The sequence below is a fragment of the Malaclemys terrapin genome, chromosome 4, assembly GCF_027887155.1.
Source record: "Malaclemys terrapin pileata isolate rMalTer1 chromosome 4, rMalTer1.hap1, whole genome shotgun sequence".
NCBI classification, from domain to species: Eukaryota; Metazoa; Chordata; order Testudines; family Emydidae; genus Malaclemys; species Malaclemys terrapin.
In genome coordinates, this window is record NC_071508.1 from 63,216,674 (window position 1) to 63,243,022 (window position 26,349).

At 37.9% G+C, this 26,349-nt stretch overlaps 1 protein-coding gene across 1 annotated transcript in view; it reads left to right on the plus strand.

Annotated features, from left to right (window-relative positions):
* DCDC1 (doublecortin domain containing 1) overlaps nucleotides 1-26,349 on the plus strand; it is a 413,925-nt gene that overhangs the window by 167,907 nt on the left and 219,669 nt on the right. Inside the window, exons 9-10 of the mRNA XM_054028326.1 lie at nucleotides 13,482-13,574; nucleotides 22,395-22,565. Of these exons, the coding sequence (XP_053884301.1) occupies nucleotides 13,482-13,574; nucleotides 22,395-22,565 (264 nt within the window). The remainder of the gene's footprint in view (nucleotides 1-13,481; nucleotides 13,575-22,394; nucleotides 22,566-26,349) is intronic.

Genomic DNA, 26,349 nt, shown 5'->3' on the forward strand with positions numbered 1-26,349 from the left:
CCCCACTTGACTCGGATCTTGGGAGTCAGCTGGAAGTATCCCTCAATTCCATGGGGCAACTTCCTTAGTCCTCTCTATCCCAACAATCTGCAATCTACTCTATTGAAAATGGAAGCCACATCCCCTTTGCAAATGGCAGCAGCTCAGGTCAACGTTAACCCATTGTCTTCTGATCTCCGATCTGCAAGCACATTATCAGAAAGCCTCCTGGGTTTGCAATGGAGAGCAAACCGAGCAAGCCCTTTTGCAAAGTGAGCTGCTTCCTGGTAATGTGCAGGGCAGGCAGTAAAGTTTTCCCACAGTGCACCAAGGTCCTAGGGCTAGAGCAGTCACATTTCAGGGGGGCACTAGGGACTCTGGGATATGGTTACTTTGACTTGGGTCTGAGCACTGCAATGTGGATGCCAGAGACCTAGGTTTGAGCACAGGTTAGAAAAGCCTTAACATAGGGTTAAAATAAAATGTAGACACTTAACCCCAGGGTCCCCTAACATGGATCAGCTGACTCAAGTCCCACTAACCCTGGGCTTACATTATGGTGTAGATATACCCAGAGCATCTGGCCCATAAAAAAAGCTGAGCTAAGCTCTCCTATTCCAATCCAGATTCTTCCAGTTGAGCCAATTCAGAGTGTGGGGCAGCATCTGGGGTCTATAAGAGGCCTAGAACATAAGAATGGCCATACTAGGTTAGACCAATGGTCCATTAATCCCAGTACCCAATCTCTGATAGTGGCCAGTGCCAGATGCTTCAGAGGGAATGAACAGAACACGGCAATTTTGAGTGATTCATCCCCTGTTGTCCAGTCCCAGCTTCAGGCAGTTGGAGGGTTAGGGACATCCAGAGCACAGGATTCCATCCCTGACCATTTTGGCCTATCCTCTATGAACTGATCTAATTCTTTTTTGAACCCAGTTATACTTTTAGCCTTCACAACATCCCCCAGCAATGAGTTTCCCAGGTTGTTTGTACATTGTGTGAAGAAATACTGTGTTTTAAACCTGCTGCCTATTAATTTAATTGAGTGAACTCTGGTTCTTGTGTTATGTGAAGGGGTAAGCATTCACTTTCGCCACAAACCATTTATCATTTTATAGACCTCTATCATATTCCTCCTTAGTCATCTCTCTTCTAAGCTGAAAGGTCCCAGTCTTTTTAATTTCTCCTCATTTGGAGCTGTTTCATACCCCTAATCACTTTTGTTGCCCTTCTCTGTCCTTTGTCCTATTCTAATATATCTTTTTTGAGATGGGGCAATCAGTATGCAAGGTGTGGTTGTACCATTGATTTATATAGTGGTATTATGATATTTTCTGTCTTATTTTCTATCCCTTTCGTAATGGTTCCTAACATTCTGTTTCCTTTCTTGGCTGCCACTGCACATTGAGTGGATGTTTTCAGAGAACTATCCACAATGACTCCAAGATCTCTTTCTTGAATGGTAACAGCTAGTTTAGACACTGTCATTTTGTATGTATGGTCATAGGCGCCAACTCTATGGGTGCTCCGGGAGCACTCATGGAAAAAAATTGGTGGGTGCTCAGCACCCACTGGCAGCTCCCCTTCCTGCCCCCCCTGCTCCAGCTCACCTCTGCCTCGCCTCCTCCACGATCGCGCCGCTGCATCCTGCTTCTTCCTCCTCCCTCCCAGTGCTTGCGCCGTGAAACAGCTGATTCGCGGGGCAGGTACGGAGGAAGGAGGAGGGAGAATGTGGCATGCTGGGGGAAGAGGCGGGACCGCGGCGGGGATTTGGGGAAGGGATCCAATAGGGGCAGGGTGGGGGCAGAGTTAGGGCGGGGACTTTGGGGATGGAGTTGGAATGGGGGCGGGGGCAGGGTGGGGAAAGGGTGGAGTCGGGACGGGGCTAGGGGCAGGGAAAGGGGCGGGGGCGCGGGCACCCACCAGAGCTGGAGAAAGTTGGCGCCTATATGTATGGTTGAGATTATGTTTTCCTATGTGCATTACTTTGCATTAATCAGTATTGGATTTCATCTGCCATTTTGTTGCTCAGTCACCCAGTTTAGTGAGATCCCTTTGTAACTCTTCACAGTGAGCTTTGAACATAACTATCTTGAGTAATTTTGTATCATCTGCTAACTTTGCCACCTCACTGTGAGAAAGAGACTGGGAAAGTCAGAGCAGACTGGAAAAGGGTAGGAGATGAGAGCTGCCAGAGACAGATGGTGATTCCTGGGAGAGGGCTGGTGGCAGGAGTTCAGCAAAGAGGGTCCCCAAGACAGAAAGCCTGGGTCATAAAGAGCTGAAAGCAGGAGCAGCAGCAGAAATAGATGCTGGCTCTCAGGACAGAAAGGACTGAAGGAAGTGGGAGCAGCAGAGGAGTTTTCCTGCTGATGTTTCCTTGCAGGAGAGCTGGACCCCAAGGAACAGTAAAAGGTATGGGGGGAGTGAGGGATACTCCCCAGCAAGGATGCTTCCAGAAGAGAGACTCTCAGAGTTTCCATGTGGAAGAGCAGGATTGCATTCCAAAAGGAAGGGCTGGGGTTTTTCAGCAGACCGGGTCGTAGGTGGTCAGGCTTAGTAGTCGGAGCGGGAGTCAGGCCTAGTGGTCGGAGTCTGAATGCCAGAGCAAAGGGTTGAGGCAGAGGCAGAGTCAAGGGTTGGAATTGGATTACCAGGCATCAAGGATGGCAGGAAAAGGGCTGATTCTGAGGCAGGAGCAAGGCTGGAACAAGAGGGGAATGAGGCTCGGTGCAGGGCAGTACCTGAGCTGGAGTGGTGGAAGAGCAAAACAGGAGCAGGACTTGGGGAGATGAGCACGGGGAGGCAGGGACACCAGAATGGGGCAGCCAGGGGGCCATGGTTCCATCACTTTTTACCAGACATAAGGGTGAGAAATGGGGGAAGGAGGGCGGAGAGGACTGAGCAGGGGGCGGGGTCTTGGGGGGAAGAGGTGGCACAAGGGTGGTGGACTCAGGGAGAAGGGGCAGTGCGGGGGCAGGGCATCGAGGGGAAGGAGCAGTGTGGGGGCAGGACCTTGGGGGATGGGGCAGCATGGGGGCAGGGCCTCAGGGGGGAAAGGGCAGTGAGGACTGGGGCTCGAGGAGAGGGAGTGTGCAAAGACCGGGGAAGGGACAGCGTGGGGGGAAGGAGCCACAGTTCAGGCGTTGTTGGCCCTCCCACTTTTAGGGAGCTTCTGTTACCCCTGCAGGGAGGCAGAGAGTGTGTGGGTGTTGAACAGTCAGCAAGCTACTGCTGCTGCTAGATTAAAAAAATGGCCTGGTGGCTTCCTGAGCCAATCAGGAAGGATGGTCCATCAGGCTGCTTAGCTGGCTTGTTAGGGCATCAGAAGTGTTGAGCAGGCACAGCTGAGGGCCTTACTTCTGACATGGGGTGGCTGTCCTGGTACAGGGACCGAGGAGGACAAACAAAGAGTCCAGTGTGGCAAAGACACTGGGCTATGTTGAGAAGAAAGCCAGGTTTTAAGGACTACATGCACTGGCAGTACTACCTGCACTCACTCCAGAAGACCAGTATTGGGGATGGGTTGGAGACAGAAGTGGGCATTGCTGGAGAGTGGTGTACTCTGAAAATCCTGGGTCAGTGCAACAATCCCTAGAGAAGCCTTTCAGCCAACACAAGTTAGAGTAGCTTATGATGAAGCTGCTACCATGATCATGGAATGGAAAACGACGTTTCTTCCTACCTCCTTACTGAGCAGAACTCAGGCTCAGTTTAGGATCTGGTCCAGTTTTTATATATATTATTTTGATTGTATTTTTCTCTTTTAATTATACAAGACTCTTGTTTTTGTAATCAGAGTTTTACTTATAAACAGTGACATTTGATATTAAGGCTTCTACCAATACGTCAAAATTGAGAAAAACAATCTCTCTGTATACTGTAGATAATAAGGTAATCAAGAAATGTATCACAACCATAAATGTTAGTATATTTTAGTATTTTTGTCTCTGAATGCATTTGCTTGTGTCAATATTTGCAAAATAGTTCCCCTGCCCTGAAAGGTTACACACATTATTGGGTAAATGCACACTATATAGAAGCAGCTTAATACTTTATACATGTGTATGTATTTAGTTTATTGAAAGTTACATTTTATATATATTGGTTGGGTATTTGCCAGATAGATCCAGCTAACTGTTGGCCTTGCATGTACAATGAAAGAAAACAGAAGTAAGGAAACAGAGGTTAACAATGGACAAAGCGTGAATTCATAAGTGGCCTTGTAAATAATATGTAGCTAGTAGATAAAGAAATAGTAAGAAGAATAATGTGTGACAAGCTTGCAACTGCAGTTTTGCCTACTAGCACACTTCGTATCTCATGGATAACTCATGATCTATACAGGGATTGGTTCATAAAATTATTAAGCCAATCATAAAGCGTATGATACAATGTAGAATGTAGTGAGCATGTGTTTGTTTTAGAATATATATATAATCTGATTTATAATTATGTCATTTGGAGTTCTTTGATCACCTCAGGTGTAGTTTTATGAAATGCCAGTAAAAAAACATCATGGACTTGTTTGGATTCAAACTAAGTTTTTGGATTCCATAGAACTGGACGAGGTGTTCTGGATAAGCTGAGTGGAAAAGGTCTCAGAGGAAATCGCAACACTAACTAGTAACCTTAACACTAATTCTGAAAATTTTTACATTCCATCCCATATTATAGATAATAAATGCCACATTATCAAACAGGGCTCAGTAGGTGAACTTGGAAATATGTGAAGGCATTTGTACAATCAAATAGTTGCATATCTTGTTCTAGATTTGCAAATGCCCATTTGCTGTAAATATGTGCGCTTCTGCAGATGCATTCTTTTTCTCTCCTCTGAAACTATTTGAAGAGATTTGTGGATCAGTCTTTTTGCTGAAATTAAATGTAATAAGTTCATGCTAATATTAATGATGATTTTTAATAGAAACAAAATGTTTTTTTTTCCTTTTGGAGTTTTTTATGGTTCAAGAATTTATTATGATGTTATGAGTAGTATTGTAGGTTTTCAGTAGTTTATAAATTTAACAGATTACTATTCAATCCCAGTATTTTTTGATGAATTCATATGGGCTTGGTTTAGTGAAACATCCATCAAGCTATATGGAGGTTGGGGGGAGTAAGAGGACAAGGGGGAAGGGCTGCTGCCAATGGAATAGAAACAAGAATTGGTGATACTAATTAGGAAACCAGGCAAGGTACATACAAGACCTGATGTTTATAGGCCTATTGCTCTCACATCATGTGTGAGGAAAATATGATAAATGTAAGACTAGTGGAATACTTAGAGAAAAATGATATTATGACTGAGATACAAAGTGGCTTCAGAAAAGGGAGATGTACAGTTGACCATATAGGGACTGGAAACAGAGGTACAAAAAAGCATAAGGACTAAGAACTTTAAAAACTGTAGTTTTCCTTGACATTGAAAAAGCATATGACATGCTATGGAGGGAAGGCCTCCTATATAAACTAGCTAAAATTGGAATAAAAGGGAGAATATTTTGGTGGATTAGGGACTTTTTAAGTGACAGAACTATATAAGTCAGAGTGGGAATAACTTTATTAAAAACCTACAAGCTTGCAAATGGAATTCCACAAGGAAGTATTGTCAGCCCTACTTTGTTTTCCCTTATGATAAATGACCTCTTGGAAAGTGTACAGACAGGAATAGGTATTTCCCCTTTTGCAGACAACTGTGCTATATGGACTAAGCATAAAAGACTTAAAGTAGCTGAGCAAAAGACAAATGAAACACTCCAGAGAATTTCCAAGTGGGAAAATGTTTGGGGATTTAAATGCTCATTTGCAAAAACTAAGGGCATGCTTTTAACCAGGAAGAAAATCAGGGAAGACTGGGACTTATTTCTTTATGGTGAAAAAATTAAGATAGTTCAAAAATTTATGTTCCTACGATAATAATAAATTAACTGATAATACATTAACTTGGAAAGGTCACATAGATGATATCATAAAAATTGTAAAAGTAGAATTAAATTACTTAACAGTATAGCTGGATACAAATGGGATGCAGATAAGAAGGTATTGATGATATATAGTGCATCGATAAGACCAGTTTTAGACTACAGATGACAAGCGTTTGGTTCAGCTTCGAAAACAGCTGTTAGAAACTTGTAACTGTCATGCAATGAGAACAACATCAATGTGTGCTGCAAATAGCCACTGGAGAAGCACCTATAAACCTAAGGATGGAACTATTAGATCTAGTCTTTTGGGCAAAGGTAAAAGGGAATAATGAAAATAGAAGTATGCAATGGATTTATGAGGATTGCTGAGAAATTAATAGACAAAATTTGATGGATTGCCACAGACTTCCTCATACTATCAGGGAAAAAATGGGTCAAGGAGATATATATAAATGAAAAATTGAGAGAACTAAAAATTTTTAGTCATGGGAAATCAAATTACAGCTGGACAGTTATTTCTCCCATTTGTGGATTTGGAATAGTATGAAAAAAAACAAGGGAATGAAAATACTACACACTATGACCAATACAATTTCTGAATTAATTTATGAAAAATGGGGCTGGCTTTGTCAAGTCTATGCAAACGGATAAAAAGATGACAGCCCCGGTGGAGTGGGAACAGCCTTCTGTGATCCCAGTCCAGAAATCTAAAAGGCTACTGAATTATGTGACTATTCTAATGGCTGAACTAATAGGGATAATGTTGGTATTAGCCTGAGTATGAGATGTGTGACTGGCTGCAGCTGTAATTTTATTTGATGCCTTGTCAGGCATTATGACAATCAGATCACGGACTTCAGGAAGAAAAAAATGACACAAACAGTGAAATAATATTCCTAACTACGGAAATAATGCAAGTAGGTATCAGCGTAACAATAGTATGGATTATGGCACATATCGGCATACATGGAAATGAGGTGGCTGGCAAAGCAGCAAAACAAGCTCTAAAAAATGAGTAAGTGGATATTAAGATACCCTTAAGTAGACAAGTGTGGTCATGAAGGAGTTTGTGAAGGAATGCCAAGAACTATGGACTAAGGAAACAAAAGGATGAAGATTTTATGATGTATGCTCAAAAATCGAAGATAATACTATTCTACATAGTCAGATACAAAAAGTAAAGTAGTCATTTTATAGTGTTAGCAGCTCATTGTGCTTTAAATGATCAATTAAACTTATTAAAATACATAAAGGTGGGTTGCGTAATGTGTGCAAAACCAAAGAAACTGTTGATCATGATCTATGGCATTGTGGGCAATATTCTGTGGAAAGAAAGTTATTTTATGGAAAATTGAGTCAGCTTTGATCAAAGATTTTTCCCTAAAGGGACTAGTGAGAATATCAGGAAAATGGAATAGTGCAAAAATTGTTGCATTTCCTTAAGGATACTAGACGAAGTGAAAGTACTTTTTAAAAAAAAATATGGCTAAAAGTGAATGACGAAAATGGTGGTCATAGTTTCATATGATGTGCCAAAAAACAAATTCAAAGAAAGGATCTTTGCAGTCAGTCCCTGGGATGAGGGAGGTCAGCAGGGACAAGCACGAAGTCCCAGGGGGAGAGCCTGCCCCGGAGTAAGGAGTCTGGCAAGAAGGTAGTAGCGGTGAAGTAGTTACAGGGAGTAAGTAAGCTTCCATGGTACATCCAGAAACCAGCAAGAGAAAATAGAGAGACTTGGTAGAAAGGAGCCCAGGGAAACAGCAACAGAACCTGGATTGCTGGTTGTAGGGTCCCTGGGCTGAAACCCAGCTTAGCGGGTGGGCCCATGTTGCCCTACCAGCCATTGGTATAGTGGCATAGAGCCTCAAATCTGGAGATGGCATTTGGACAGTTGTCCTTTTGTCCTTCATAACCATGGTAGGGGTGGACTAAAGGGTGACCTAGCTGGAGGGCCAACTTACCAGAAGAAAGACTATAGCAAAGTGAGCAATGAAGAGCAAGGGGGCACCCTATGCAGCGAAAACTACATTCCCAGACCTAGATGCAAGAAGGCTCACCTGTGGTCAATAAGAACCTCATTACACTATGCTCTTGCAAACACGCACGTGTGAGTAACTGTACTGATCCAAGTACATGTGCTTACTTGTGGAATGTATATCGTTTGTTTGCAGGATTGGGGCCTATGGTCCTGTAAATTATCAGGCTAGAACACTAACACTTTTTGGAAGCTATACTGTTGGAGATCAAGGAATCAAGCTTAACTATTACAGCTTGAACTACAATATGCTGCACTTCTCGTTTTTTTCCCAAATCTGAATTGAGATGATTTAGTTACTACTCTTTCGTAATCTTTTAATTATTACAAGAAACACAGAATATCATAAAGTTCAAAGCTTACTTATATACTACTATTAAATGACTAAATATAGTTATCTATAGCGCATATGTTGAGGAACTATAGTTATCAAACATAATTGGTTAATTGCTTTAATTATTCATATTCAGATAAAATCAAGTTATTAAATATGTTGTCATCACAATTTCTATTGTCATTTTCTTCTTTATAAAGTGAAAATAATTATATAAAGAATATTAATAAAGATTTCAGCAGTTCAAGCAAACTTGTAATGTCTTTAACAGAAGTATATTTACAAAAATAAGGTCTTTTCCAGGACAGCCATAATGTAGAATTGTGCAATAGTTATGGTATAGTTTTTCTGCAACAACTAGCAGCTACTTCTCTTTTCCCATACATAAATGGCAGCCAGCAATAGCTAGAAACAAAAGATCCCTCTCCCACTCTCTGAATACAGTGACATTCATTCTCAGAGAAGCAGGGGCAGCTTTTTGAAAGCAGACTTCTTCAGCCCAACAATAACACACAATGAGTTATTGACTTGTTTATATATGGAGCTCTTTTCAGTAACTAACTCTGACTCCCCACAGTCTGGACAAATGATTGATTTCGTTGTTAGAAAAAGAGAGAGCTCTTGCACTAAACTCTGTAGTGCAAACTACTTTTCCCCCATTTGTTCCCCTACTGAATAGGACCTTATTAAAATGCACTTTCCAAAAAATACCTGCAGCTGGCCTTTATAAGCATGTTTTGTATATATAAATAAGTAATTTGTCCCACTCTTTTGTATAGTAATAGGCCATTGGGTAATCTTGTCAATATATATATCTGAAGGCTGATTGCCACAGTTTTTATGTTAAATTGCATTTTTTATATTTATCTGCATATAAAACATAATTCAGATTGTTTATTTGAACAGTAGTTATGTGCTAATTGGTAACAATGTTAATATTTTAAAATTACTGGGCATAAGTTTTTCTTATGGTGAGATCTTGAGACTATAAATTGGTTATATGCTCTACATGCAGGTTAATTAGATATTTTATAATATTAGAGCAAACTATGAAAATTTAGTTAAAACTCTTTTGTATTTTGAATATATAATTATTGATCCATTTGTTATCTCATAACTATAATTATAAAATGTCCAGCCATACATTCTGTTATATTCTATCGCTCAAAACACAAACATTTTCCACTAATTCTTTATGCCCATCTGTTGAAAGGAAAATTGATTAATCCACCCTTTTATTATCTTTCAAGGGTTTTTATTTTGTTATCTGTAAAAAAAGTTGGCTTTCTTAGGTCCTACTTAATCATTATGACATATTTTAAATGTAAACAAGCATTTGGTATCTTCTTTCTTTAAAATGTTTATATGCAGCACCTAAAAAGTTGGCTTGTACAGCTGCTATGCTGGAAGAACAATTTCTGTGTGATCAGAAAGCATAGCTCACTTTATGCTATACTGAACTTTATGCTTTGCTAGCTGCATACCCTCCATGGGAGGTTAAGAACCCATTCTTCTCAATAATTTGTGGAGAAATTATGTCTGGGATGCATCTTACAAAGAAACAAGGAAAAGATTATAAGAATTTATTAAAAGTGAACATATTTGTAAAATAGTCACAACTAGCCTTTAATTGCACATTAGGCCTGATTCGCCATGGGGTTGCATCTATGTATTCAGTTACACTTGGGCAAAGTGAATGTAAAATATTACCAGATCAGAATGATAGCATTTTAATACAGCATTGCGTATACTCTGAAAAGTAGTAAATAATTACACAAGATACAAGGTGGCAGAAAATTATGTCCATTGTATTGTATTTTTTAAAGCTTTTCCCACATGATTTTAAGAAAGGCTAGATTGCCTATTCACCCAGACGCTTAAAGTTTTCAGAAAATTTAGGGAGACTGACCAATGTCCATCAAATTTGCTGATTTTTGTACTTTTACTCTCTGTCTTACTATTTGCTTTTTACTTTTTTCCTTGTTTTGTATTCGTTCCATCATCTTTGTGCTCTCTTTCCCTGTACTTCTTTTCTTTCATTCTTTCTCCCTCATTTTTTGTCCAAATACATTTTTTCAATTCTTCATACCTTAACTATTTTTTCTCTTAATTTAATTTCTTTTCTTTTCCATCTTCTGATTCTTTTATTATACTCTTCTTTGCTGTCTCTTCTTTTCTTTTGGTTTTGGCTACTTTCTATTTCTTTCCCTCTCAATTCTGAATTCCTTCTTTTCTTTTCTCTCTTTTCTCACTGTTTTCAGTTTCTCTTTTCTGTCCCTCTCTCTAAGCTTTCTTAAATCCTTTATTAAAAATAACAAACTACTGTGCTGTTATTTGTGTAAGAATTCAGATATCATAAAATGAAGAGAGAAAATTAGCACAGGTATATGTACAGAGTTGAGGTCATATAATTTCCCACTGCATGTCACAGATGAATGAAAGAAGAATTCCTATTCCAATGACACAATTATGCGTGGCCCCTGTCTATTCTAGACATCCAGGTTAACACCAATTCACCTCCACATGGGTTATCAATGCTGGGAGCCTAGTGCAGATGGGACATCGGCAACATGTCACCTAATCCTGATCAGTGTCTGTCTGCCTGGCATAATGAATAAATTGATGACAGCAGCTGGAGATCCATGTACATTAATGCTACCAATCTTGCTGACCTGGGTGGAACTGAACTAAAATTAGTGGACAATGTTTTAAAAGTCCCTAGTGTAAACAGGCTCTTTGAGGCAGGAAGCCTAAAGAAATATAATTCCCCTACCCCAGTTCAGTGAAAGGTCCTCCACATGAACATTAGTAATCAGTCTCGTATGGGTTGTGAAAGGACATACCTAAGTAGAAGGAGATGGGCAAGGGAAGAGCCACTTTTGTGCCATCACCCGTCTGTAAACCCATTAGGAATTTCCTGCAGAAATTAGTGCTTACTCTGTTATCTATAGGGTCTTGCTCTATGCCATCAACCCACTTTGGGTTATGGATCAGGAGACCATGACAGCATGTCTCTTGAGTGAGTTTTGCTGGCAAGGGGGAAGGGCTGGTTCTCTACATGGGTTCCCTGGCACATTTTGGATGCCCCAAGATCCACAGGATTTCCCTGTGAATCTTGTGATATCCACACATATGAAGCATTGCCTCATTTTTGGATCTGAAAGCCATGGGCCACAACCTCGGCTGCAGTAAATTGGTTTAGTTCCATGGAAGTCAATGGATCAATACTGACTTATTCTGGTAGAACTATGTAGATCCAGCTCTATATCTCTACCTCTGTAGGAACTCTCTGAACTGCAACTTGTAGAGCTTCTTGGTTTTTTTCACTCCCATATTTAGTACATGTATAATACTTGATGATACATGGATTTACTGTGAATGGTGCCCAGGTTTAGCATTGAAGGGGAAACTGTCTTCCTAACTTTTAACTGGCATGCCAACATTTTGAAGTGTTTCTAATCTTTGAAAGACATATGTAGTTAACTCTCTTGGACAAAATTGTTCTGTTGGACAAATTATATGTCTCTTTAATCTTATTGGAAGGCACCCACCTGTTGTCTGTCTGAAATGATGCCTAATATACAAAACATTTTTCAAACAGCAGGCACTTTGACTCTGTGGTGATGGGCATGATGTAAGAACCTGAACAGAACAGAAAAAGATTTCATGCAGTCTGAACAAGTGAGACCTGTAATGTGTCTTTCATTTAAATTATGCCAAATGTAGAGATGCGCTAGGCATAAATGACAGGAGAATTGCGCCCTAAAAGAAAAAATGGGCATATTATCATTATGTCTGGATACTTGAAGGAGACGCTATTAACGTTGCATAATTTTTCAAAGTGAAAATGCTCTCTCTTGATTCAACTTTTGCTTTACATATTTCTTATTTGATTTCTATTTGTGAACAGTATTGCAAAATGTATTTAAATGTTATATTTATGAACAACACAGCAAGAGTTTGAAAACGTTCAAATGTTTGTGTCTTACATTTTCTTAATAATGGCATGGAGCTTTGTCTTACTACAGTACTCATAGTCTTTTTGGGTTTCCAAGCATTTACTCTGTTGTATTCAGAAAGCTACAAGGGCGTCTACAATGTGTTTTATCATGTGAAAGATAGCATTTTGTGTGCAGTTAATTGTGCTGGTGCCCATTGTGGATTGCAAGAATAAAACCTTGGCTTTATGGTGAAAAGCTTTTGGCCTAAACTTCACTATACTTTATCATTAATCAACCTTAACTTGTACAGTTGCCTAAATAGTTACCCACTCACCCTCAGTCCTTTCAGTCTTACTATCAGCTATGCTCTGTGACGCCAATGGATGCACTATTACCCAGTCATCTGACAATGTGGCCTAGCAGTAGCAAGTTCCCAGCATATACTTTTCCTGTGCAGAGACTTGGACTCTGTGTGTGTGGCTGTAAGGCTTATTCCAAGATGTGTAGTCACAATTCCACCCAAAGTGTGGGACAGTGGGTAAAATCCTGGTTCCATTGTAATCAATAGCAAAGCTTCCATTGGTTTCAGTGGGACAGGATTTTACCCAGTAAGTTCTCACAACTGATAACCTGAGAGGGTCAAAAGGAAAGGTGGTGCACTTGCACCATTTGTTTGGAATCTGCTCCTGCAGAGGGGACAGTGGCTCTGTCTAAGCTTTGTGGTCCTCATACAGTGATCCCAGAGTGGGGCAAGGGCTGAGAAATCTCATCAGAAGACTATTTCATCAGGGGAAATGTGGTGTTGGGGCCACTTCTCTCTTAGCATCACCGTGGAGAGGTAACAGCAGACCCCACTCACATAGCTAGAATTTGTTTTTTAAGCAAGCTATATAGTAGTGAATGACTAAAAAGTATTAGGTACCACAACTTATTTTATTATTGTCTATATTAGATATATCTTAAAAACTGTTTGCCAACTTCAAAATAACTATAAGATAAAAATTAAAAATTTCATATATTCAAAGTTAGGTTATTCATTCTAAAGGGTGAGTTTTTTCACATATATATATTCTAAATTGAACTGTCCCTAGAATGTTGATAAAAACTGTATTTTCAAATTGCCATAGAATAAATATTCTGTGAATGAGCTTGTGTATGAATGATTGTATCACAATGTTCTATTAAAATGTTTTCACTGTTGTAAATATGGGTTGTAATCAAAAGCATTTTATGCATATTTCAAGAAATGATTTTAAATTTTTCAGATGGATTTTGCCATTGATGGTCAGAGAGGGGAAATCACAGAAAAAGGCATTCTTTCAATGACAACAGAGGAATTATATTTAGAGCAAGAAAAGGTAAGTGAATAATATCAGTTAAATATTGTGATAAATCTGGAAAAACATTTCAAAGACAGTGAGAGCTATTATTTATATTTGAATATAAAACTGATGTTAATCCCTGCATATAACTAAAAGAGGAGGGTTATTTAAAATAATCTGCTACGTATTGATTTAGTAGAAGGCATTTATAATACTGATTACCCATGTACACATGGTGAGGTCAGATTTTCTAACCTCAAAATGTACTACTGCGTTTTCCTGTTAAAGTAAGCAGTGTTATGATATCAAGACACAGATGGAATACTCCTGCTTGGCTACATATTGAATAAGAATTAATGTCTTAGTCTCCTTTCTGTGGGCTGAGCTCTACCGTTCAAGTTTCTAAGACAAAATTCCCATTGATGGCAGCATGAATATGATCCTGTTTTATATTTCACCTCCCTCTGTACAAAGACTTAGTTCTTTTAGGTTAACTCTCTTATCAGAAATAAATTTATAATGTGGAAACTGGACAGGACAAGGAGTTCTTGAATTAGTTGGGATAAAGCTAGAAGATGCATTAAAACCAAATGAGGCCCTAAATTACACATAGTCTCCAGAAATCATGTTCTTGGCAGTATCTCATATTAATGCATCTACAGGAGCACCTATTCTGGCCTAATCCTTTTGCCACTCTATAATCTCCATATTGGCTAAAACATCTGGGTATTGATAAATATGTTAGGCCTATGTCTGTGACTTCTTCCCTTATAAAAGCAACAGCAGTTAGCTATATAAATTGAATTCCTCATGGGATCTGAGTTGGGAATCATTTAAACTATAAACCAAAGGAATTTGGCTGTATCATATTGAATAATCCTCAGCTGATAGATTCAACAGAAAATACTTCTTACGATTCAGTGAACCACCTCATTTGCATTTAAGGTAGGCACAAAAGAGGATGATAAATATAGGAAATGTTGCAAAGCCCCTGGTTCATTGATGCCTATAGTCTGGGTCTGCCCTAAGGTGACATGCGTTTGGAGAGATGTGCGTGACAGAACATATTTTATTTAAATTTGGATGTTCCTTTAACATCTGAAACTTTCAAACAGAACTAGGACTTACATAGTTAAAATTAGACCTTAGAAATCTTTCAAAATTCTGGTTCCCATGGACTGTTTCTGTATGCAAATATTTTATCTTGGAAAAGTGGAAACCTTGTCCGTCTCCAAAGATTGAAGACTCATGTAATAACTTATTTGAAATGGTAGCCCTTGAAAGACTCATGCACGTACGATGGCAGGAACACACAAAACTTCAGGACACAGGAGCTCTTTTGTCTAATCATTTTGACTAATCATGACTTTTCTTTATTCAGCATTGAAAATTTGTAGTTTACTCACCATTTGTACTATTTGCTTTTTTTAATCCATAACCAACCAATTTAATATACTGTGCGCATTGGCCCCAATCCTAAACTCCTTACTTAGGCAAAGTCCTAGGACTATCTCTGGAGATTGAACCAGTAGCTCCCTCTGGAGTTAAATAAATTTTGGTGGACATACTAATTCTATCTCTGCCTGCTGAAAGGCATGCACTGAATGACAAAACATTTATATCCTCATCCCTTATTAGAAATGATCCTGAGGGACCAACCAATTTCTTAATTCTTAGCACCCAAGACAAACAGAATTTACTGCTCCTTCACAAAAATGCTACCTTGAAGTTTCTCTTACAAGCCTATGGTTTGCTTTGATACGTTGGAAGCACATGGCAATAAAAGGAAACACGAAGTTGCTATAGATATTTGTCTAAATCACACATACTTTTTAATTATAGGAGTCCAGCGTATAGGTATATGTTACAGAGTTCATTTACAGACACTACAAATTTACATTCTAACTACACGTGAAAATCAGTTAGTTATAATTTAAGGATGAAAAATAACGTGAAACAATTGATCAGATTTTCTATTCTGCTCCAGTGGGAGGGAGGGCAGGAGGGTGTCAGTGTGTGTTAAACATTTATTTAGGAAGTTTTAACAGGTTTATAAATCCTTGCCATGTAAGAGAGACAAAACAATAATCTCCCCACATGAAGAGTACCTGAGCGATACAGGCCACTAAAGAGGCTTGATACCACCCTTTTCCCTAGCTCCTAGTGTAGGAAAGGGAGTGAGTCCAGTGTGCCCATCTGCTTCAGCTGTATTTGTATTCTGGAACAGTCTCTGGGCACAAACAGAGGTGGCTTAAAGGTGCCTTTTCTTCTGCCACCTCCCCCTCCCCCCCAGCAGACTTGCAACAAACACAGCTTCCCCAGACCAGAGAATCTAGGTCAATGTGTTTTGTCTTTTGGGTTTTTTTAAGCAAATCAGTCCTAGATTCTCTCTGTCTTATGCCTCTCTATTCCATGCAGAACACAGGGTCTTCACCATTGCATCCACCTCTGCTGCTTGACTCCTGCAGTCTTAGCTACTTCCCATATCATTTTGATAACTTTCAGTTCTGCTTCTGTTGTGTGCATCCATGTTATCCTTGCTCGGTGGGTTACAGTGCAATGGCTGTCTTGTTATGTTCTTCTGGTCTTTCCTCCATGTATATGCTAGCCCTCTCCATTTTGGTTCTGTAGTTTCCTGTCCTATCAGTTTCTGTTTTGTCCTCCTTCAGAGTTCTTCATTTGTGGTTTGTTTGTTTTTCTGACAATCTGATACTGAGGATTTGTCTAAGGCAGCTCTTTATGGAAACTTGGAGTCTAGATAGTCCGGTCAATAAGAATCAATCCTAGATTGATGGAATTATTAATATTACATATGATCATAATAGAGTAGCTTTAAAGTTATTTGATACTAATTTGAATGCCTTATATACCTCTACCCCGATATAACACAAATTCGGATATAACGCGGTAAAGCAGTGCTCCAGGGGGGCGGGGCTGCGCACTCTGGCGGATCAAAGCAAGTTTGATATAACACGATTTCTCCTATAACGCGGTAAGATTTTTTGGCTCCCGAGGACAGCGTTATATCGGGGTAGAGGTGTATTCCTTAGGGACTTAATTATAATTCCATATTAATTGATGCATATTTATTTTAAATGTTATCTGTATTTTATAAATAATTGTATTCCACCAATAAAGGTTTCAGCCAAGTTTAATCATAATTAAAATTTTTGTATCACATTTGCAAACATATTAATTCTTATCAGTCATATTATGTAAAAAGTAGATGTGTAGAGCCAGTCAAAAAACAGAGCTATTTTCTGATTATTCATTTACAGTTGAATTGCACTGTTGTGTTAAATAGTGGCCTGATCCTGTCTCTCAGACACAAGTAATTTTTATTTACAAGAGTAGTGCCATTGAAGTCAATAGTATTATTTGTGTGATTAAGATTTGCAGAATAGTGCCCTATCAGTCTATGATAACATCACTAGATAACATAACTATGACGCACCATCATAGATTTATCCTCAGAATTTCTCTTTTCCTATGAACCAGTTTAATACGCATTCTCATTTTGAAACAAAAATATTTTCAATACTATAAATCTTGAATCTCTTTCCTTACTATTGTTGCTTCCCGACATCTTTTTTTTCTAACACATCTCTTGTGGGGCGTGATTCTAGAAGGTGCTGATTATCTAGGGCCAGATTATGAAAGATATTTATGTGCCTGATGATGCAGATAGGCACCTTTCAGAAGTGATAGCATACTTGACTCCTGTCTGTATCTTTAGGTGCCTAAATACCTTTAAAAATCTGTCCTTTATCTCCAACAGATTTTAGTGGGAGCTGAAATGCTGAGAACTTTGAGGTGCTTGGTACTTTGCAGAACTGGATCCTTAGTTTTAAAAAAATAACAATTCCTTTATAATACTTAATGTCACTTTCAGACCTAGTTTAGAAACACATTAAGGATGCTGGACCCAGACCCTTAGATAATATAGATCCACTGAAGTCGTCAGAGCTTGGCTGATGTACATCAGCTGAAAACTTGGTCTGTTAAATCTAAGCTGATATTGCTATTTTTGTGTGTCTTCTACCCTTTGTGGAGATTTCAATTGACAGGTTTAGTGTGAAGTAGCTTAGAGCACTTCCTGATAATGTGTGGACTGTGAGTTTTATAGCATTTCAGCTGACATTAGTATTAAGGCGAACAGGAGAAACAGGAGGCAGTATGAATAATAAGATGACTTTTAGATACATTTATAGTAAAAATAAAGCTTAGAGGGTTTTTTTGTTCTGACTTCACAGGAGCACCTTTAAATGTTAAAGGTATAAAGTATATGATTTAGAGGTATGAATAAAACCTACGTATTCTGTATAAGTATATCCAGTATAGGAGCTTTGCAAAGTATCATGAACATTTACAAACCAAGGCTCAAAAAGCTACACATGCACCCTTCATCATGATGAGTTCAGCTAACAAGGGAGGGGGGGGGGAAATATTTGATTATTGCACCAAAAAAGATTACTCTCCTTCACCTAGTTGAATTTTGCAAGGCTACAGTACCCAGCTCCACTGAAGTCAGTGCAGCTACACTGATTTACACCAAATGAGGACATGACCTTATATTTTTAATAGGAGAAATAGCTAGTTTCCCTATTTCCATACACTTTTTCTTGAAGCAATCTGCTCACTTACCGTAGACCCACCCAAATCCTGTACTAGTGTCACTTCCTTGTCGAGTTTTCCTGGAGAATGAGGAGTAAAATGTGTAGGCTTTCTGCAGCACAATGAGAGTGTGCATTTTTTCAACTTATGCGTACGTAAGCCTTCTTTTGTGAAGAGGACTCATAGGGTCAGATAATGTTTAAAGGGAAAGGCTTTATGTCTCTCAGGCCTGCATGTTTCCACATGGATGCATCCACACACACACAGATTGAATTATGAACAGACCTATTAATGCTGGGATCACAAAAGGTCAAGTTTTGTCTTCTTTTACCTCTATTCAGAATTGCTTTTGAAAAGGGGGAAAAAGGATTTGCAGAAAAAAGATTCATGATGAAGAATTTTACAGGTCTTTCTCCATTCCCCCTCTCCCCCCACACACACACCCCTTTTAGCAACATCTGGGAATTGAAAAAAATTCTTACTATGTAAAATAGTTCAGGGGTATTGTATTACTAGATTTTAATATAATTCTCCTAGGTCACATGTAGGGTTACCTTTTGAGATAGCCTGTTACCTAACAACAAAAGGAACTTCTGTAAACATTTCCTGGTACTAAAATGTATATAAAGTTTATCTGAAGAAACATCCTAAAATTTCCAACAAAAGAATTATGGGTATTTTTTTTTCTGATAACAGTGGATGGCCAAATCCTGAAATATTTACACCATCAATACCCCCAAAACTGAGTGATAAAGTTAAATTAACAGGTTGAGCATTTTCAGATTATTATTTTAATACATTATTTTTAAAAATTGCATGTAAAAGTGGATTTCTATATATGGCATATGAAGAGAATCTACTTCATAGGTGACTCTGAAATGTCAGGCTCTATACACATTAAAGGGTTTTGATGATATCAGGGTAACTGTGAAAATATAGCATTGGAACACATTTATTAGAAAGTGTTCTAACAGTCCTCACCCTAAGTAACATTTACATTATATAACCCAATACCATTGCAGTAGGAACATCAACTAAATAATTTGGCTGAGTTATGTCTTGACTTCCACATCCTGCAGTGAGCTGTGCAGAATCTTAAAATATGTCTTTAAGATTTAAAACCACCTAAAAAGGTTTTTTGTTTTTCGTATAATCTTACAAAAAGCTGCCTAAGAAACAGAAAACAAAGAATGGGGGGGTGGGGGGGGAGATGGTCGGTTTTCAACATGGCGAAAGGTTAACAAGTAGAGTGCCTTCAGACTCTGTATTATGTTTGATGTTATTTACTTTATTAATCATCTGGAAAAGATGCAAACAGTAAAGTGGGAAAAATTTCAGATGAAACAAAATCATTTAAGTTAGTTAAGAGTGGAGAGTACAGTAACTTCAAAGAGAGCTAACAAAGCTAGGTAAATTGTGACATGATGACAGATGAAATCCATTGTTGTCAAATGTAATATAATGCACATTGGAGGGAACAGTTTGCACTATTCATCCACATTGCTGGATTCTAAAAATGGGTGTTGCCACTCAGGGAAAAGATCTGGGGATCACTACGGATAGTTCAAGGAAAACCTTTTTGTTGTGCATTGAGAGCCAAAAAAGCAAACAAATTATTAGGATATATTAAGATGGGATAGAAAATAATACTAAAAATACTGTAATGCTATTCTAATCACCCTCACCCGGAACATTGTAATTTATTCTGTTCACCTGTATGATAAAAGTTATAACAGAAATACAAGGGATTTAGAGATGGGTGACAAAAAAAGATTAGAAGCCTGTAGCAATTTCTGTTTGAAGAGAGATTGAAAAGATTGGGACTGTGTAGTTTAGACAGGAGAAGAATAAGATGAAACATGATAAATGTACAAAAATAACGAACAGTATAGAGAAAGTAGATCAGAAACTTCTATCTACTTTTCCCTAATACTAAAAGAATAAAGGACATTTGATAAAATTGAAAAGCAACAAACATAAAGCTGATCAAAATATGTGCTTTTTTTTAAACTGCACTTAATTAATGTATTCATTAGTACAATATATCAATGAGACCAATAGGTTAGGCTATGTCTACACTACCACTTTATGTCCACAAAACATATGTCGCTCAGGAGTGTGAATATTCCACCCCCCTAAGTGACATAAATTATGCTGGCATAAGTGGTAGTGTGCATAGTGCTATGTTATTGGGAGAAACCCCCCTCTTACATAGCTACCACCATTCATGGGGGGTGGGTTAATTATGTCAACGGGAGAGCTCTCTCCTTCGGCATAGAGCGACTACATGAGAGATCTTACAGCGGCACAGCTACATCAGTATAGACATGCCGCTGTAAGTTCTCTAGTGTAGACATAGCCTTAGTAGGATTTAAAAAAGAGAATTAGATATAAATATCAATAATGAGAACATCCACAGTTGTATCATGTTTGATTAAGAAGTATCCTTCATGTCATAAGCCACTAACTGATGAGGGCTAGAAGAAACTTCTGCTGTAAACAAGTTATTTTGTACTTGTTCTTTATGGAGCTTCTCCCCTCTTTCATCTGACACAGCTAGTACTGGCTACTTCAGAGACAGAATACTGGATTGGATGAATCAGTGATCTAGTCCCGTATAGCAATGTCCACAGTCTTTTTAAATATGCAGGAATTTAGAAGTCTTATGCCATAGTACTGTGTATCTTGCAAAGTAATAATAGAGGGATATTCTGTATGTGATTTTAATCAAAACTTTTTCTTGTTAATATCTTCAAATCTCTTAAATATAACACAGAAAAATTCTGACAAAGCTTACACATACATTTCAGAGTTCTAATCCAGTAGCATCAGCCACAGAAACTTTGTTCTTATTTTAAAATGTATAAATGACTTTGTGTATAGCCTTATATAACTCAGTTGCCTGTGTGGTGTTCTCGATCTATCTATACAAAAATTCAATAAAATAGAACAATACGAAAAGTGTCTGAATATGCACTACAAAGCTATAATTCTTTTACTTACCATGCTCACTCCACCCTACTCATCTCTTAAAGATTGACAAAACTAATGATATTCATGATCTGATTTTCATTGTTAGGTGCACAATTGCATATGAAAAATGCAATTATTAAGTATAGTTAGATGCATAACTATGTTCTGCCATATGCAAAAATACCTGATATGGGCATGTAGTGATAGGAATTGCACCCCCAAATGAGTATGAATTGTGTATATGCTCTTTTAAAAAATAGCTCCATATTTTGGACCGAAATGTTAATGATTAATTATGAAACTGTCTCTATAAATAGATAAGCCTTGCAGCATGCCACGAATACCCTGAAATGTGGGGTTTCTGGAACCAAAGGGATGGATAATTCCAAAGCTCTCATAGTGTAAATATTCTCCTTTCAATTCAAATCTGGGAACTGTCTGCAATAACATCCCTGCTGATTTCAACTCCCAGGTTGTTAGAAAGGGGATGTGCTAGATTTAAATTCATGATGCTGGTGGTTACATATTTCATATTGGCAGCTGTTGCTAATAGTTCCCAGGATATGAGTTCTAAACTCTAGTTGTAGGACCAATATTGTGTCTTCCAAATATCATTTTTACCCCTAAATGGGTAAGCCATCTTTGAAACTTTTTCAAACCTCATGGCTAAGTAGAGCATCTCTTTTACTAATTTGTGGAGTCATGAGGAATGTGGTCACTGTTCTCATTAAAATAAAAATATTAAAGACACGTAAATATCTTAAAAACGCTGCTATGGAATCTGGAAAAAACATGTATATAAATATATCCAAGCAGATGTAATTCCAGTAGAACCATTCTTTTTGAATTACAAATTTATTTATATCCATTATGCATCACTGGTGATGTTATGGACTATAACCAATTGGTTTGTGAATGGAAAAGATTTTTAAAAAGGGGGGATTTGAATGACTGATACATTTTCATTCATTAAAGATGATCACGCATATGTACCTACTTATGAACTTTGTGGCCATCCATAACCAGAAAAATATATATAGAAAAAAAAGGTTTGTTTCACCCATCACCTCTGTTGTGTATATTTCTTGTGTGGTCTTTCTCTGTCAGACACAAGCAGTAGGTATACAGAGAGATCAAATACATTCTATACTTCCATTCAAAGTTTGCACTGAAAAGCTGTCTTTTCCCTCAGGTTTGTAATGAAAATTCTCGTAGGTGTGACATCAACAATTGCCTCTTGCTAACAGCTCTTGTAATTTAACCCTTCAGGTGAACAAGCTCATTGAGGAATTGCAAGTGGCCATCAAGAGCTACAAAGGTCACCTCTCAAAACTTGCCCCACAATTACAGGCTGAGCAGGAGCAGTGTGCCTCTTATGTCTACCAACACATTAAAAGGCTTCCAGCAAACATGGTTCTCCCACAAGGCTTGCAGCTAAAGGTGGGTGTAGTTTAATAGCTTTCACAATTTTCCATCTTGATACAAAGAAAAAACCCACTTTGTCTTTAAGACACTGATATCAAATATACCTACTTTGAATTGTGAATTATATTTGTTCTTGAGTACTTGTATTATTCAATATGAGGATTCTGTTTCTTCGTTACTTATAATACAGTTCTTCCAGGACACTGTTCTCTAATAATAAATAATTGAAATTAAAATAAACAACAAAGGAAAGTTTGTAACATTTAGAATTTAGTTGCCAATTATATTCCAGCTGTGAAGGACAGGGATCAAAGCATTGATGCATTTAAATTAACTTTTTTTAAAAAATAGGCTCCATGAAGTTTGAGGGCTCTTTTAAGTTTCCTAGTGATGCCAGTATGGCTGTTACAGATTTCAGCAGTTGCATGAAGATGTCTGGTGTCATGACAATGCATAAACAAATGTGGAAGAGCAGACTTGACAGAGACTAAATATAATTGCTTCAAACCATAGTTAAAACTAATTTCTCCAAAAAAGTCTTACTCTTGGGTCAGTGCTCCCAGCACATGGCCAGATGGGAACTTCCACAGCTCATGACCTTTGTTGCTCAGCATCTCCACTGGGATGCACAGACTGCACCTACGAGCCTTGCTTCAAAGCCCTTTGAAATGAATGGGAGTCTGTCTATTGAATTCTATTGAATTTTTGGATTGGGCCTATGGTCAGCAAAGGACCTATGGTTTGGTATCATTTTCAGTGCTCAAAAATGATATGTAGCATATGTATATAAATATAACAATTACCCTTAAAAATGTCCCATTTGTCCTCCTAAATAGATATGTGTTCTGATTCCTATTTACATCAGGTATACTCCAGTTAAAACTCCTTTATAAAGTTATTCCTGATCTACTTTGGTCTAAGGGAAAAATGAATCAGAACCAGGGTTACCTCAGAATTTACAGTATTACTTCTCTATATTATTGTAGGCTAGGCCTTGTGTACTCCATTGAAAGTTGAACCTAAATTTTGGACCCTGGATTGTGTGGCACTCTAGTGGAAAATCCTGAATGTTCTGAGGCAGCTTCACATAAATTAGGCCTTGTCTACACACACTGGTTGTACCAATTTAACTAAATCAGTTTAGAACAATTTCAACTGATGTAGATAAATCAGTGTAACTCCCTTGTGCAAACACTTATTTCAGTTTGAGTGCTTTAGATCAATTTAGCTTAAGTCATTTCTGTAACACTTTATATAACTTGGGGAATGTTTTTTCCCTTCATCTGATGAGGTCACTTTATGATTCTAACTCTTGTGATATCATCCATGCTTCTTCTCCTTTCAGATTGGCTTACAATGCTCTATTCATTGAAAAAAACACATCTAGACAAAAAAAAATAACACTGGAAGATATAGCGCTATCCTTATAAAAGTGTGGCAGTGTGAGGAGTCCCATGAGGGCTTGCATCTTAAAATAAGTGAAATCCTGTGGACACTGACTGTGGTCACTGCAACCACTTTAGACACATTAAATTTGTTTATTTTTTTAAATTCCCATTTCATCACTGGTAATGTAAAGCAAAGGATCATGAGTGTGTACTCTTGATTCTGCTAGGACTGGTTGGACTGCAGTTTCAAGGCACTGGATCCCTGTGTGCAAATATCATTTTTAAAACTAGAAGAATGCTTTCAAAACTTAAGAAAGGGCTGTGAAGATTTACTCCTCAGATGCACATAGTCCATGTGTCATGTACATATGAGTCCTTATGGTTACAAATGGTAAAAGATTCTGGTTTTCTAGAAAACAAATTATGTTGAGGCTTTTATAAGCAAAAATTAACCTTTTAAAATTCCTAAGGAGTCTGTTGGGACTTGCTTTTGGACTTGCTGCAATAAGCAGCAAATGAATTTTGGTGGTTAATTTTGAAATTGTAATTAATTGCCAGTGTGTATGCAGGACTTTTCAAGTGTCACATCAAAACTCATTTGTAAAATAATGCCTTTGAAGTAGCAGCACCATGCAAGTCTATACAGAAAACATGAAAAATGAAACTGCAATTCAATAAATTCTGCAACAGCTTTGTAGAACTAGAAGTACTCTGCGCACGCACTACTGACAGGCACGATGCCAATATGTCAGAGATGCAACATACTTTAGCCACGAGATCTTTGTTTATTTGATTATTGTTGTGTCAGTTTTCGATTCATGGTTCAGTTACCTCAAGGTGTACTTTTTGACTTCCACGAAATTCAATATAGGTATTGATAATGGTGTATGAGTGTAATGGGCACAAAAGAAACTCAGGATAAAACATGTGACCTAGTCTAAGTGAGTAGGAAAGCCCATCAGGATGATTCTCTTACCCATCTTAATGTTTCCCCATGGGATGGGAGTATGAAATCATTAATACTGGACATCTTATGTTTTTTCTCCATTTCTGTATATTTCAATAGTTGTGGCATCATTCATCTGCTTAATGAAATTGTTAATAAAAGGATGTTTGATAATTTGTGAGTGTATTACTTGTGTGTTCCTATAGTTTCCAAACCTAATGATATTTCTGATGGTGGTTCTCCTCTGCTAATCCTGATACTGTAGTTTTTTGGGGGCTTGAACCTGTGGCACAATCACTGCCCTAAGATAACATTTGGTGATACTAACCCATCAAGATTATAAAGGCCACACCATGAATAGGCCTGGTTTTGAGAGGTACCTGAATGCATTTTTCTAATGTGAAGTACACTCATAAGTCGCTGTTTACATTCAGGAAAATATGACTTTTCCTTTGCTTCTTGCTTTTTAATGTACTTCAGGAGTATTACTGAGTATTACTAACATGTATAAGAGCCCTACATCTAATTTGGAATATTAGATCCCATGCAATGCCTTTTGTAATGAGGCAGGTTTTTTCTCTGTATTCTTGGACAGGTCTGTAGATGTCCTGCGAATTTATTGCTAGGAAGTCAACAAGAAAAGTAGATGATCCAAAAATATAACTAGTATTCTGATATAAATGGGCTGATCTACACTGAGGTTTTTTGCACTGGTGTAGACACTGATGTAACTGTACTGTTGCAAATCCCTAGTTTAGATGTTTCAGTCTCAGGGAGATTGACCTTCTACACAGCAGTTAATTTGCTCTTTACCACTTCGATGTTTCTGAAAATTTTCCTTCTTGCCTGTCCTCACATAGAGTACTTTTCATATTAAACTCCGAAAATAAACACATGCTTTATGCTTGTATTACACATGATTATTTCACAAAACTATAATTTTCCTACCTTAGTTTTAACCAGTGCCCCCGAAACAACTTAATTGCTGGCCTAATAGGAGACTAAGGAGTCAATTAATAAAAGTTTCATGCATCATAGGCAGGTTTTCTACAGAGTCTACTCAGAAAAAGTAATGTATCTTCACATTTGTGAATAAGACACTATACACATTCAACCTAAACAGATATTCATACTCTATTATTGTTTTAAAAAGATTGTTCCTCTATATCCGTGCACATTTTCTGTACCAAAGGGTACAAATCTGTGAGGGCTCTAGCTATTTTAGTACATTTCTTTACCCCTTTATAGTTGGCCATTTCTTCATTACAAACTTATGGATACATAGAATAAAAGGTATTGAATCAGCAAAAAGATGTGTTCATCATTAAATAACAAAAAGAACCTAAGCTGAGAAAAATATCCAAACTTCAGTATGTTTAACTTGTCTTGGGACTGTTCAGCCTTATGCCTTATGCTCAGGTAGTTACTGAACGGCATACAGTATTTACATTTTTATAAATTCTTT